This window comes from Mauremys reevesii, linkage group 11, assembly GCF_016161935.1.
Source record: "Mauremys reevesii isolate NIE-2019 linkage group 11, ASM1616193v1, whole genome shotgun sequence".
Taxonomy (NCBI): domain Eukaryota; kingdom Metazoa; phylum Chordata; order Testudines; family Geoemydidae; genus Mauremys; species Mauremys reevesii.
Genome location: NC_052633.1, coordinates 8,958,764 through 8,974,906, shown reverse-complemented (window position 1 = coordinate 8,974,906; position 16,143 = coordinate 8,958,764). Strand labels below are relative to the sequence as shown.

The following is a 16,143-nucleotide window of genomic DNA, read 5'->3' as shown; positions in this document are numbered from 1 at the left end:
GCTGTCAGAGTGGTGCAAGCCAGTCACAGTACACTGGAGACTCAAGAGGCCAGTATCCACTGTGATAAGGCAGGAATTCCACTTTATTTTCTAAAGAAATGACATTTGTTTCCTAGGTTGGCACACTGTCCTTTAGTGAACAAGTCATGTGTTGACAGCATGGTGGGGGTGGAGAAGGCTGCCCTACAGTGTCTGAAACTGGCAAAAGCAGGGGCCTGGACATCAGAAATAATCACTGTTTTCTTTCTGCCTAAATGCAGGTCCAATTTGCATACTTTCAACCAAGCTAATAAACCTGGAACGATGTGTACTGTGTCCCTGTGTATAAGTCATTATAAGAAATATACAGTTTTGCCCTGATGCTTCGTTTCCCCCCTGGCAATCCAGCCACACTTCCTGTATGCAACGTCTGCAGATGACTTGGGATGCTGGCCAGCAATCGTCTCTTGGTGAAAAGTGCCGTGTTCCAGCTGAATCCCAAAGGACATGGATATGTTTCCAAAGGTTGCATCACGCTGCAATTACAGCTAACGTTATATTCCACAGGCAATGGAGATTCACCAATTTGTAACATATCTCTCAGTTGCTTTAGGTAAAGCCCATGGAAGTCAATGAAAAAACCCTTATTGACTTAAATGGTCTTTGGATCAGATCCTAATTGCATTGTCTAGCGGTAGTGCCTCCCCTCACCCCCTGCTTGTGCCAAACACGTAATAGTATAGTCATAAAATTCAAGTGCTGTCATCTCTGTGGACCATATATTGGTGCACTGCTGTCCTTATTCCTCTTCTAATGGGGTTCAATATACAGCTGGGTAATGATACCCCAGCCCTTCTATCTTCTAACCGTATTTAGAGATGGCAATATGACGACGCTTATCGATATATTATTTAATTGCTATAATTCTAAGGACAAGTCCTTCATTATTCTTTGCTTATTAAACTTATTAGATGATTGGATTAATTTTAGAAGTGTTTTCATGTAGTTAATCGACCTGGACTTCAAATGTATACTAATTATAAATACTCTAGAAGAGGGCTTCATCCTCCCTGATTGAACTAACCTCGTTATCTCTAGCCTACTTCTTACTTGCATATATATACCTGCCCCTGGAAATTTCCACTACATGCATCCGACGAAGTGGGTATTCACCCACAAAGCTCATGCTCCAAAACGTCTGTTAGTCTATAAGGTGCCACAGGACTCTCTGCTGCTTTTACAGATCCAGACTAACACGGCTACCCCTCTGATACTATAAATACTCTATGCTTCACACATATTTGCCCCTTTAAAATCAATAATAATTGTACAGTAAAAGCTTTGTCTGGCATGTTGGGAGAATGGGGGTGCCAGTCAGTGAAAAATTCCAGGTAACTAAGCGTTATGCTTACCAATGGAATACTAACTTTTCAAAGAGTTAAAATTCAATAAAATGAATACATAGTATACAGATACTCACCAATCCAGTAGCAGTACTGCATTGCACAGTGGTTGGTTTCTTGAAGCACTTAGATGTATACAGGTAAAGTGTTCTATACAGTAGGTTATCTTATGACACTACATATCACTATGGGTGGTGCATGTCATACGCCCAGATCACTAAAAATACACTTAACACTAAAACTATACTGAACACAATTTAATTTTTTTTTTGATGATTCAGAAGGCACTTCAGGATCTTGCAGTGCTCAGGGTAGTCATTATCAACATCAGTTATCACTGTAGATGTAGACTATGTAGGAGATTGCGCTGAATCTGTCTGTAATGACCCTATGACAGACTGGAAGCTGCTTTTTTGAATAAATCCCTGATACCAGCTTGCTTACTTGTCTTCTGCCTCTTTTGCATAAAAGTAGAGTGCAGAATGTGCAATTGCATAACGTGCTGGGCAATATACTAGTCCTGGTTACTAGACTGAAGATTTGTATTGGGAGATATCAGAAATGCTGCTTAATAGAGCTTTCTGGTTGATAAAGTGCCAGATAACACAGCTTTTACTGTATATAATTTGAAGCACATCACTGAATACAGTACCAAGATACAGTGTGTACAGCAAAATGATGGTAACACTGCTACCCAGCAAGCACTTGGCTCAGTCCTCAAAGTGGATCAGACCATCGTATGGTACCGTCAGGGCTTCAGTCCTCTTCCCACTGCTGCTCTGTCTCACTTCGAAGGGGACCTAGCAGATCTGGCAGCCTCTCTGCTGCGTCCAGCATGCAGCTCTCTGTGCTGTGGGGTTTTCCCAGGCAGTTGTGCCCTTCACACTGCTGGGGATGTTTTGGCATGCTGGCAAATACTTAAAAAAGCAGCAGCTCAGCACTACTTCTGCCTCCACCAAAAGGAAGATAGTCTATATGTCTCTCATTGAAACGCCCTGCGAGGCTATGCTAGCATACACTGCCCTTCTAGCTATTTCATTATTACTGATATTAATCCATATTACTATCTCAAATACCTCAAAACCGGTACAGAGCAGACGGTGGCAGCAGAAGCTTACCAACAGTACAATGCCAGTCTGCTTCCATCATACTTCAAGAGACCACTTTGTATGTCACTCTGTTGTACCTTACCTGACGGAATAGCAGCTCCTGTTCGGCTTGTCGCTGCCCTGGCTCTAGTTCCGGTGCTGGCTCTGTTTCCTCTTCATCACTCTCAATGGGCTCTTGTTTCACCTGCACCATATTGGCCAACCCTTGCACCTCCTTTTGGCTTGAGACTCGGTCACTGTATGGCTCCTCCAGAAGTGCTTGGTGTTCTCGTAACTCCTCTTCTGTCTCCTCAGGGTGGCTTTCATGCTGGCGGGCTGGCTCATTCGGTTTTGGTATCATCTGAAAACATCCCAGAGGTTAACTGATAAATAAAGTGTAACACATCAGAGTTAAAGCTGACTGTGTTCTCAACTAAAGAAACAACTTAATGAAAGCAAAATAAAAAGTGACTTAGTATTTCTTACAAACTAGCTCCAAAACAAAAGGATAACTATAGTAAAGAGAAAGAGACTGGGTTAGCCTATTAATCTCTTATCAGGGAAACATGTCCTAAGTAACAATCATCCTCTTATTTTTTTTTCTTTGATTTTTCTCTCATGAAACTGGAATCCCCTAAAGCCTGTATGCTTTGCAGGGCTGCTCCACTTCATTCAGCGTCCGCAAGGAAACAACCATTTGGCAGTAAAAACCCAGAAGCAAACGAGTGACAGATTTGTTCTTGTCTGGGTTTCCTGTTTGCCAAGCCTCTTTCTGACATACCCCTAAATCGCATCTTACAAAATCAGATGCCTTCCTCCTGGTTCCCAGTGAAGCTGAAGTCAAGTATTTTAGTTGCTATGGGAGAGAAAAGTTGCGCTTGGTGATTTGTACCACAAATACAAAAATAAACACCAAGATTCGTGCTGCCCTGCACTTAGTCAAGTGCTGCTAGCAAGCCCGTTTCCTCCAGCGGTCACATTCACTTTGCAACCTCAGATCCCAAGCGTTTGGGAGTCCATGTGACTGTGACCCTAAGAGCCCCTCCGTACCAACTGGCAAAGGGTTTCCTGTTCTGTCAGCAACTCCTACCACTCCTGACAAACTCACTACACCCAACACATTGCTGTCACAGAATCTATCTATAAAGTATATCACCTGAGGTATCAAATGGAAGCTGGTGACACACTAATATCACTGTGACTTTATGTACTAACACTACATGAGGAATTATATATACATATTAATATTAGGCTTTAAAGCCTGTAACTAAACAAAGGGAGAAACGGGTTTCTTCCAGTCCAGAGGTAAAGTAGTGATCTCTCTGTGGTAGGCAGATTAAACATTGTGAGCCAAAAACAATGGGAGCTATATTGGCATGCAAAGTCAATAGGGAAAACAAGTTGATGGGAGTGGGGGAGAAATGTGAGCACAATATGGCGGCAGTACACCGGGGGACAACCAACAGGAATGCATTTCAAATGTCTATTGGACTATAATAAGGGGTGCAAGGAGAAAACCATTTCACTGAGGATGCTATTGGCAGAGAGCGGTGATTCATGAAGGAATGGATCCTGGATTGACTGAAAACCAACAAGCTCTGCAGAAAGACTTCAAGGGTGAGAAACTGCTTTAGACAAGGGTTGTAGCCTATTAAGTCAAGTCTTAGTGCTGGTCTACACTGGAAACTTACACTGACAGAGCTACTTCTCTCAGGAATGTAAAAAATCCACACCTCTAGAAGTGTAGTTAAGCCAACCTAAGGCAATGTCTACACTACAGCCTATGTTGGCAAAACGTATGTCACCCAGTGGCGTGAATATTCCACCCCCCTGAGCAACATGAGTTACACCATCATAAGCATTCATGTGCACAGAGCTATGTCAGCAGGAGAGCTCCTCCCCTTGAGGTGATGGGGGGTGGGGTATTATCCCTATTATGCAGATGGGAACTGGGGGGGTCCTGGGTGCAGGAGGTGATGCTCAGTGAGATGGGGGTTCCAAGTGTGTGTGGGGGGGCAGGCTCAGCAGGAGAGGCCCAGATGCAAAGGGGTTGGATAAACAGGGGGAGCAGCTCCCCGTACAGTGACCCCTCCCCACACCTGGAACCTCCCAACCAAACACCCCGCATCAGGAGCCCCCTGCACCCAGAGCCCCTCCACTAAACCGCTCCTCTGAACCTTCACCCCACCAAGCCTCACCCCCTGCATCGGGAGCCCCCCACACCCAGACCCCCACTGAGCCCCAACCAGCTGCACCCTGACCCACCAAGTCCCACTCCCCCAGCTCCCATACCCCCCACCGAGTCCCTGTGCATCCAGATTCCCTCCTCCCCATACCCAGACTCCCCACCAAGCTGCCCGCACCCAGGTTGTGCCACAATGAACCCTGGTAATTGAGGGAATTCTGCACCAAAAAATTAAAAAAAATTAAATGTTGCATATTTTATTTGTTCAAAATAGCACACTAACACCATAAAAATATAATCATACCATTTTCAATTATTTTGGTAATTTATTTTGTCAGCAAATAATTGAAAATGATGTGATTATATTGTCTTATTTTGACAAATAAAATATGCAGAGTTTTTAAATACTGTGCGCAGAATTTTTAATTTTTTTGGCACAGAACTCTTTCAGGAGTAGCATATGCACAAGGTGGGTGAATTAAAATTCCACAGTGAACTTTATTTCTGGCATTTCCTACCTTCTGAGTGCTTGACTTTGCAACCTTAATTTTGTTTAATGTATATTTTTGTGTGTAATTTCCTAAGTTTAAAAAAAACCCTGAAAAAACAAATTCCATCATGGGGCATCATACTGACACCCTCAGGTGTCACCAGCAGGGTTGGAACCTTTAGATCCACCACAAAGACCTCTGCCACTTGAGCTAACGGGGTAACTGATAGCAGCAATAGGCTCTCATGTAGTGGGTACAGACTCTTCTGCCCATCTCCCTCCCAACCAGCCTTTATCCCAATTCTGTCTCTTTCCCACCCCTGGCTCCTTCTCCCAGTCCCATTTTCCTTGCCCACCCAGACCAAGTTTCCACTCTACTTCTCACTCTGCTTCTAAACCCAGTTCCAGTCTTCATGCCTGGCCAGTCCTAGATCCTTGCTCCAGGCTTCTTGTCTGAACTGTCTCCCACACTCATCCCATCCCTGCTCCATGCACCAAGCCTACCCGGTCCTTATCCCAGTCAACCCCTTCCCTGGCTCCTTGTCCTAGTCTCTTTGATGAGCACATCCCAGTTCTCCCCCACACCACAAGCTCCTTATCAGATGTGTTTGCCTTCCCCTGCACACTGGTTTCTAGTCCTAGTCTCTTTTTGTCTAGCCAGTCAGTCTCCTCACAGCTCCTCATTTGAGCTCCGTGTTTTCCTGTCCCAACAGGCTCCTAGTCCATCCTCTGCCCTTATGTGTCTCACCAGCTGTTCCCAGATTTCTCGCCCAGTCAGTCTCCGACTCCTTATCCAGCAAGTCTACTTTCTCCCCGACATCCCTCCAGTCCCAATCTCACCAGACTTCTTGCCTCAAGCTATTCTTTTCCCTTCCCCCAGGCCAGCTTTTGTCTCCTCTGCATTTCAATCATACCACTTCCTGCTCCTCTCTGCTTGGGCACCCCAGGGGTTCACTGAGATCACAGCAGAGACAGGCTCACTGCTCTTAGTTCCAGCGCTCAGCACCACCCTGGTTCTGAGCAGTCATTACAGGGAGAGCATGGCTTTGCCCCTGTACCCCTAGAATGGAGCATTCACAGTCATTCTGTGGGGCAGACACAAGCATTGCTTCACCATATGTAGGAGCTGTGAGAAGATGGTGCATGCTCAGCTGCTCTGTGGGGATGGCACATGTTCAGTCAGTGCTAGGAGCTGTGAGGGATGGCATGTCTTCAGTTGGGATGGCACCTGCATAGTCCGGTCATCACTAGGAGCTGTGAGAACTCACTCTGTGAGAACTGAATCTTTGGAGATTCGAGCACCTAAACTCTAAGAAGTCTCCACTGAGCCTGGGCAAACTGCAATTTTTGAAAGTTGAACTTGGTCAAATGTGGGTGGATTTTCATGGGGATGGCAAAAGGCACATCCGTGACAAAGAAGCCACTTTGCATTCAAATTTCAAGTCCCTGCTCCAAAGGATGGGAGGGGACTAGAAATTTTAAAAGAAAATGTTGCCAGAATTTTTTTTAACATTGGCAACTCATGTCTTTTCCCCCAGCCTTGTTCTCAGAAAAGTTTGAACTATTTTGGCAGAAATTTTCCAAAAAATTCAGCCTGAGGCAGACATCTGACATGGAAAATTTAAAAGCAAATGGTAAAAGTTTGGCAAAACCACAAGCAACTGAAAACAGAGTGCCATGAGCCCTGCCTATGATTAAAAGACAATAATCCATTACGTGATTTTTAGTTATGCTGCTACGCTACATAGAAGAGCCCTAACATATCTGAGCGTTCTGAGAATAATTTTTCCATGTCCGCATTTGGATGTTATCCACACACAGTATGTTAAAGCATTTTAACTCATTACTTTAACAAGTAAAACAAATGGAAATTGTCCTCATTCAGCTAGTTCAGCTCCCCCCACCTTTTTCCATGGACATGACACATCACAATTTTAACTAGGTCTGAGTTCAGGCTACTGAAAGAGGCATCAGTCTGCACAATATCACACACACTTTTCAAACTCCTGGGAGGTCTAAATGAAAGCCTCAATGAGTTCAGTAGGTACGTCACAGTGAAGTCTTTGGACACTTACAAGTGTTGGCAAGGGAAGTCTTAAAAAACTAAACAAACAAGCCACTGAAGTGCAATTTACTTACTAACAAAGAAACTGAACCTACTGCCTGCTTCCAGCAATCCCGATTTTGAACTCCACTACACAAAGCATGTTTAGAGTGAGGTAAGAGAAATCTCCATAGCAACAGCAGCTCCACACCACATCAGTATGCTAGACTGAATGAAGTCCAGGGCTGGCACATGCATAGCGTAGTGGCAAATATCCAGAAGTACAAGATTGACGTCAGTAGCTTGTGTAATCAGCCCGACTTAGCTTTATTCTATAAACAAAGTGTTTGGGGGGTTTTCTTCCTTCAAATTGTGACTCTCTCTTTTAATGGAAAAATTTTATATGGGCCACCACTCAAGCAGGCTAATCCAGCTTCTAGTAGTTATATTTTCTCATATAACTGGAACAGTGAAAATATTTGGAGAAATGTCCACCCGAAATGGAACCACAGCACTCTGAAAAGCAAACTGGCAGTCTGAGTTTTCTTTCAGAATCTGTCAGTGTGTGGGGATTTTTTAAAAACCACATCTGGGGGTACTTGAGATTATTATTATTCTTTTTAATACTAGTAGAAGAATGCTGGTTAGAACAGAGCTAAAAATAATTATAAACACTTATGATCTATCCCCCACTCAGAGCAGATTTCTTTTTTATTGTAATGACTAGCAGCTGACTTTACCTTCCAAGAAGTGGGGCAGATTAGCAGCTGGGGTAAATTGCCATAGTTCCAGTTACACCAGCTGAGATCTTCCCCCATGTGTTTAAAGGACAAGTTTTAAATTCAGATTCTATCCTCACTTATGTGAACCATTTTGTCTTTGAAGAAACATACCTGCACAACAAGTTGAAATAAACTCTTCTTTGCTACAGATAATCTATCTGTACACCATAATCTATTTGACCTGCAAAGTGAATGCAATGTTTGTGTACTGATGAACAGCTTTGTGCAACACACGTATACTTATCTGCTGTTCATGGAAAGTGTGATAATACTTAAACACAGATAGCACTTTCCATCTTCAAAGCACTTTATAACTATTAACTAATGAATACTCACAAAACCTCTTTGGGCTAGGAGAAGTCCCCATTTTCAGATGGGGAAATGGAGGCAGAGAAGATAAATGATATGTCCAACACCATAGGTGGGGGGTGGGGGTGTCGGCATTGGAGCTGGGAATGGAAGTCAGGAATTCCTGGCTCCCATTCAAGTGCTCTGTCCCATTACTCTCTCTCAGAAGATTATCCTGGTGAGCAAACTTTAAATAAATCTGAAGATCCTCTGGAGTAGAAACACCCCTTCCCCAATTAATTTTTAGTTTATCATCAATGGAATCTTTTACTTTACTTGTATTTTATTACACCGCTTTACACTACACTCTTTCTCCTCCTTCAAGCAAAATATATGTACAATATATCCATTTTCCCCTATATTCCTTGAGAGCATTCTACGCTCTCCTCTCTAAAACTGGATAAGATGCTGATGTGGATGAACGGCACCATAAAGAGTTTTGAAAATATGATTGGAAAACCAGTAGCTTAAATTGTACTTCCTTTCCCAGCATCTGCATCAGAGGTATCATTTCTTACCTAGATGATGATATGAATAAACCTCTGTATGTAGCCTAATATCTTTCACAAAATTATAAAAAAGAGATCTAAGGATGAAGAGCAATTGATTATATTGTTAGAGGCCATACATATTACAGTGAGAGAAACCATTAAATAGGAACGTTAGCTAAAGGCTGCATTAAAATTGCATGAGCAAGACAACATTTACAATCAGTGTGCCTACCTTGTTAATGTGAAGTTGCTGTTGCTGGAATTGCTGTTTGTGTTTCTCCAGGAACTGTTGATGCTGTTGCTGGATCACTAACTGCTGGAGGGCCTGGGCATTCTGGGGAAGGGGAGCAGACTGCGTGCGCCCCAAGGGGCGGTGTTGCCGGAGTTTGTGTATTGAGGGGGAGACCCGATCTGCACCAACCAGAGACTGTGCATGGAGGGGCAGTGGCCCCAAGCCTGAAAGATACCAGTCTGAAGATAATATGGAGGAAAAAACAGCAGAGAAGAAAGAAAAAAAAGAAGAAAGGAAGGGAGAAAATGGCTATTGAGTACTCCGATGTTGACAATAATATACATATTGTTAAAACCAACCACCTTGTCATTTGCAGCTGAAGTATCATCCCTTAAAAAGTAAACAAGAACAGAAAGTAAGCAATTACCATTAGAAAAAAAGAATGTTTGAAATATTCTTGTGATATATGTATATATTTTAGTGCTTCCAGGGAATTTATACCAGGTCTGGGAATTAATGGTGAGATATGAAGCCTTTTATCTCTAGATCGCTGTTTGAGGTAAGACCATGTTGCTGGAATCTACAAGGAGTTAAAATCTGATAGCTGAACTATGTGAAAATGACAGAGTACTAAGCCTAGTTCCAAGTAAAAAAGTGTCATCACAATACATCACAACTGGTATCCACTCACTCTTTTGGGCACTCTCAGTAGAAACGCTAGGGATAGAAGAGGCATGGAGATGGAACTACCTTCTCACCCCAGATCAGGGTTGCACACACTGGGGAAGCTTGCATTGCCACTGCTGTCCTGTATCTACTCTATAGAATAAACTGGAGCTGACAACTTCCAGTATGGTAAACTCAGCACTTTCCATGAGCATTAAGTACAGTGGTTGCCCTGTCAATCTAGCCAATTTTGCCTCTGATAAATAAATATGGTCACCTCAGTATTTTGTATACTTGGAACATGGAATGGAGTGAATATTGAGTTAATGTTATATAGTTAACTAAGGCAAAAATGTAAAGCTTGACCACTGTATATTTTAGGAGGTGGGGAAGATGTTTAAAATACATATTTATAGTTTTTAGTTTAAACTAATATTTAGCAGTAATAGTGCTGATGAAATTAATGCCAGGACTTCCTGGTAAATATTATTTAAGGTTATATAAAAATCTTGGAATTCATCGGCATTTTGGACAGCTTCATGCTATTCTGTATTACTTATGGACTTACAGTTGCTAAATCATTCCCCTGAAGCATTTCAAGAATATCAGAACTATAAATACCTAGTACCATTACTGCAGTTAGGACAAAAAAAGTGAATTACTATGGGGCACGCTGGCGTGGTTAAACATGTAAAGGGATTTCCATTGTCATCCCATGTATTCACACACACCTTCATGAAATAGTCACCTTTTTGTGTGGAAACGTTCAGACTTGGTTTTTGCCCAACAGGGAATGTTTTTGGAAGATATTAGCAAAATTCTTTCAGTTATTTTCTTATGAGAAGGGGAAAATATACACACATTTATACTGTAAAATATCTAACAACACTTGTTAAAAAACTACATCAAAACCAGCCTAAGTATAAAACTTGAAATAAACATAGTCTGAACAGAGGACCAATGCCTTTGTTTTATTTTAAATGCTGCTGCTTTTGACGCAACACCAATACAACTATTTGAAAACTGAATACTGAGCATGGGCAGTAGAAAAATGTGGACAGCTCCTGGGGCACAAAGAATGCCCTTAACACAGTACACCATCACAGTGCCTGGACACCATCAGCCCATCCTTCACTCTTTCCCCTGGCTTACTGCTTGCTCTGGCCTCTTCTCCACTCCTCTCCCTCACAGATCTTTCACTCCCAGACTCAGCAGAGGGCCTCACTGGAGAACACTCTACTGCTAACTCCCTTTGTCTTTTAAATCAGTGGTTTCAACTAGCGGTCCCCCCTCTACGATTTTCAGGAGGATGCAAACCTCCATGCGAAAGTTTTTTGGGGTCTGCAAATGGCAAAAGGTTGAAAATCACTGTTTTAAATCAAGGACGATCCAGGCTTAAGCAGTCATGCTGATGAGAGCTGCAGCAATATGGCATGGAGACAGAGGAGCTCAAGTTGGGTAAGTCGCAGGCTATGTAGGACTTAAGGAAAACACTACACTGTAAATCCCACCCAAAATCTAACAGGCACTGGTGTCCTGCACTGCCAGTGACCAACACAAGAGCAGGCTGCTGCCTCTGGCACCAACTGATGCTTCTGGGTCCACTTGCCTGTGCAGAGAGGAGAACATGATCCCCCTAATGACTCAGAGGGATTCTCCTCCTTCTGCTATCTGGAAGGGATTGCAGGGAGCATAGTCCTAGAGTCACGTGCAGACACAGCAGGCCTGGCAGCCAGTCTGAAAGGAGCTTTGGAAGCTTTTGCAAACTCAGTTTTGGCTTGCTGGGTATTGAGGTGCTGCTCCTGAACAATGGCTGAGAAGGAATGCTGTGATCTTTGGTGATCTCTTTGTTGCCGTGGAGGGGAGAGGAAGGGTGTGGCTGGGGGAAGGAGGGAGATCTAGCAGCTTCAAAGAAAACCCTGTCCACCACATTAGAGACTTTCCCCCAGTTCCAAAGGGGAACCATTTATTTTGCTATGCTCTGGTAGAGCACAGGACAGACTTTTCTCCTGGCTGAGAAGATGTGTCATTTCTGAATGGTGGTCAGGCCACCAGCAAGAAAGAGTCATAGCAGCACTTCAGAAAAACTGAACAAAACTAAAATCCAGCAAAAATTGGAGCCAATTGATTAAAAATGCCTTGAGTCCAAACTGCAGCAAAGTTAAGGAACTCTGGAGAGAGAAATGAGAGGGTTCTCTGTCCTCCTGCTCTGTAGCAGATGGGTCCCATCTCCTGCAGAATTCTGGGAACTGAACAGATTGGACATCTGGTTACCGGAAACAGCTCAGCCTGCCCCAAGAGCAGCAAGATCTATTGAAGGCCCATTGTTACAATTGACACACCTGCCTGAGAAAAAGAATTGCCCAGTACTCAGAACCAAAACCTCCCGCTGAGCTGCTCAAGACAGAGAAGGGGCTGGGGAAAGGAGAAAATAGCATTAACACCAAAATAGGAAATCACCTGTTTGTTCTACACGGGTAGAATATCAAGGACGTACCAATATAGCAACAGTACATTCTAATTTAGAATTCTGTGTTCAGATGTTGATAATCATAAAAAAGTACATTAAGCTTCATAAAACATGTATATACTGCTAAATCTCGTTAAATTGATTCCCTCCGACGCACTAGGCACACCACTCTCTCTGCCTCAGCTTCCCCACACACACTATTCTGACACACTGGGAGTTATGGGGATTAGAATGTAGAACACTGTCTATAAGGGGCCAGATCCTGAGACTTGGATGTGAGGTATTGATGATCAGCACCCTTAAGGATTTTGCTTTTCAAATTTAAGCATCATCCAAGATATAACAAAAAAAAGTTTCTCAGCAATTTAAGTACCACTGAATGCTTTCTTGCATCTTCCACCTTAGCCCGATATTGGAAAGCATAGACCAGAAACATAACTCAGAGGTGGCCACTGCTTTCTATTTACTCTTCTTAGAGCAAATGTGTGTCTCCAGTCAACTACCAACAACTGGAGAATTTTAGAGTACAACACAAGGCCCAGATTCAAAGGGATTATGGACAGTTTTTGAAATCTTAATAATGATAGTGAAACACCACTAATTTATTATCTTTTGAAATTTAACAGATTTAGTTACAATTGAAAGACAAAACGGTTACTCACTTTCTCGTAACTGTTCTTTGAGAGGTGTTGATGATGTCCAACTCCAATCAGGTGTGTGCACGCACACGTGCAAGGTGGCCGGAAGATTTTTCCTCTAGCAGTATCTGTCGGGTCGGCCTGGGCACCCCTTGGAGTCGCGCTTTCATGGTGCTCAATATAGAGCCTTGCCGACCCATCACCCCTTCAGTTCCTCCTTATTGGCTACTGGGTGGGAACCTGGGCCAGGAACACTGTAGATGAAGTCTGCGCCCTGGTGGAGTGCGCAGTGATCAGATGTTTTGGGAAACCTGCCAAGTTGTAGCACTCACAGATACAGGACACTATTCATGAGGAGATGCGTTGGGATGAAACAGACTGACCTTTCATCCTGTCTGCTACTGCCATGAACAATTGGACCGATTTTTTGAATGGTTTCGTTCTCTCGATGTAAAAGGCCAGTGCCCTGCGGACATCCAGAGAGTGGAGTCTCTGCTCCCTGCCGCTGGAATGAGGTTTAGGGTAGAAAACAGGGAGGAAGATGTGAAACTGCGACACCACCTTTGGGAGGAAAGCCGGGTGAGGCCTGAGCTGCACTTTGTCCTTACAAAACACGGTGTAAGGAGGCTCTGACGTTAAGGCCCTGAGCTCAGACACCCTCCTGGCCGAGGTTATTGCTACGAGAAACGCCACCTTGTAAGAGAGGTAGAGCAGAGAGCACGTTGCTAAAGGCTCAAAGGGGGGCCCCCATGAGCCTAGAAAGGACCAAGTTGAGGTCCCAGACAGGGACCAGCTGACAGACGTGAGGGTATAACCTGTCGAGCCCTTTAGGAATTGGCAGATCATGAGGTTAACAAATACCGAGTGGCCCTGCATGTCCGGGTGGAAGGCCAAGATGGTGGCTAAGTGCATCCTTATAAAAAGCAACAAGAGACCCTCCTGCTTCAGCTGGAGGAGGTAGTCCAGAATGTGCGGCACTGAAGCTAGCGTCAGGGATGAATGGCGCTGCGCCAAACAGATGAAAATCTCTTCCACTTGGCAAGGTATGTGGCTCTCGTAGAGGGTTTCCTATTGCCAAGGAGGACCTGTCTAATCTAGTCTGAACAGGAAAGCACCAACGGATTTAACCATGGACCTTCCACGCTGTGAGATGGAGCAACTGGAGGTTCAGGTGTTGGAGACATCCGTGATCGTGTGTGAGAAGGTCTGGGGACAGTGGCAAGGTAATCAAGGCTCCCATGGACATGTCTAGGAGGGATGTGTACCAGTGCTGATGGGCCCAGGCCAGAGCTATCAGTATGACCCGACCTCGATCTCTGTGGCTCTTGAGCAGCATCTTGTAAACGAGCGGTATGGGTGGAAAGGTGTACAGGAGAGAAGCCCTTGGAGGCTCTGTCTCTCACGCTGGTTAGCAGCGTCCACAACAAGAGAGTCAGGGGGTGGGTGGGAGTATAATGTTCAAACCCTCTGGAGGGCAAGAAATAACGCCTCTCGTTGCGCTTGGCTGTGGGTGGCAAGGAAGCTAGGGTCTGCCACAGGGTCTTGGTCGTGTCCACAATGGTTTTAATGAGTGGTAGGGCAATATGGGAAGGTCCTGAGGGGGTGAGGATGTACACCATGGGATCAGCCTCCTCGGCCTTAATGCCCAGACCCTGAGCAGTGCTGTCCCCGAGTGCCAGGGCTACGGCTTTACCTGCCAATGCTTCATCAGGTGACGATGAAGAGGAAGCACTTATAAGGAGCGGATGCTCCCTGCCATCCGCCCCCAGGGGGTCCCTTGACTCTCGGGGCAGTGTCGGTACCAATGGTGCTCTCGATGGTGCCAGGGCTGCAGACGCCGAACCCAGAGTTGGTGCTGCCAACAGTACGATGGGAGGAACCGTCGATGGAGCCGGCGCCGATGAAGACAGCAAGCTTGTCGCTGTCATCGGTGCATGCACCATAGTCAACTTCGACAGTGGTGCTGGCGTGGAAGTCTGGCGCATCAGCAGTGCCAAGGTCGGTGCTGAATCCAATGCTGCTGTCAGAGGCGTTAATGTGTGGGCAGGCGCCGAGGGAAGCTGCATAGCCGATGATGGGATGAAGGTGGCTGAGGCCACAGAAGACACTGCAGAATGGTGACCTTGGGTCCCTCCCTGGCCTTGGTGAAAGGCCCGGGGGTCCAGCAGGGCCACTGTGGTGGATTCTGCCACTGTGGAGGCCACGCCTGGGGCTCCCTCCTGTCTCTCCCCAACCTCAATCTATGGCTCCTACTTCTCCTGGAGTGATAGGAGTTGGACTCTGATTCCAAGGTCTCCGAGACTGAAGACCACGGAGGTGCCGAGCCTCGGTGCCTCGAGAGTCAAGAGCTTGGAGAGCGGGTAGGCTCTCTGTCCGAGTGGGCCAGTGCTTAGGGACATGGAGAGGGGGAGCGCTTGGACATCATAGCTGGCTTCCCTCTTGACTGCTCCAGGGAGCGGGGTGGGTCCACTGGCACTGGAGGTTCTTCCCTCCTTGGGGGCGAAAACGGTGCCATAAGCTGCAGGAGGTCCCGGGCGGCTTGATAAGCCTTCGGCATCAACAGGAGCTGCTGTGTAGGGACCGGCGACCGTGGGGGCCCCAGACTCAACTGCCTTGACTGGGCAGGAGTGGACGCGGCCCCAGTAGGGGATCCGGAGCTGTGGCCTGCCTGGAGTCTTGCTTCTCTGGATTTAGCTGGAGGCGAGCAACTGTCCGGCTTCTTTTTCTTCTGAGGAACTAGTGAGTGGGATCGGTGCCTGCTCTCAACCAGGCCTCGTGAGGTGTCGTGTCAGTGTGAGCATCGTGGGACGAGTCCTTTCTCAGTGCTGAGCTTGACAACGGTGCCGAGGCACTCAGTGTTGAAGACGATGCGTTAGGAGCTGGGTCTACTGAGCCCAGGTCAGAGTTGGGGCATAGAGCTGCCTCCATGAGGATCACCTTAAGCTGCTCTTCCCTTTCTTTAAGAGTTCTAGGGCGGAACTCGTGGCAGACCTTACTGTGATCCTTTTGGAGCTCCTCCCCTAGACACCGCAAACACGAGGAGTGTGGATCGCTATTTGGCTTGTACTTCACACAGGCCACACAGTTTTTAAAGCCCAGGGAGGCAGAATGGGGGGGAACCCCCAACAACTCTATACTAAGAACTCTAATACTAATAACGGATACTAAGGTAATTATATACAGGTAACTATAGAACGCGCTTGCTAAGCAAGGGCTGTAGGACCTTCCAGCCAACCATCACTGGCGGTAAGAAGGAACTGAGGAGTGGTGGGTCAGCAGGGCTCTATATTGAGCGCCATGAAGGCATGACTCTAGGGGGAGCCCAGG

The 16,143-nt window shown here is 45.5% G+C and overlaps 1 protein-coding gene across 13 annotated transcripts in view; it reads right to left on the bottom strand.

Moving 5' to 3' along the window:
* The window catches only part of HDAC4 (histone deacetylase 4), a 428,940-nt gene that overhangs the window by 90,816 nt on the left and 321,981 nt on the right, over positions 1-16,143 (bottom strand). For 11 of the 13 annotated variants that reach the window (XM_039494525.1, XM_039494524.1, XM_039494513.1 and 8 more), the window contains 2 exons: positions 9,043-9,281; positions 2,574-2,831 (listed from right to left, as the gene is read on the bottom strand). In XM_039494525.1, the coding sequence (XP_039350459.1) occupies positions 2,574-2,831; positions 9,043-9,281 (497 nt within the window). The remainder of the gene's footprint in view (positions 1-2,573; positions 2,832-9,042; positions 9,282-16,143) is intronic. The other 2 variants (XM_039494522.1, XM_039494523.1) reach the window with 1 other exon arrangement.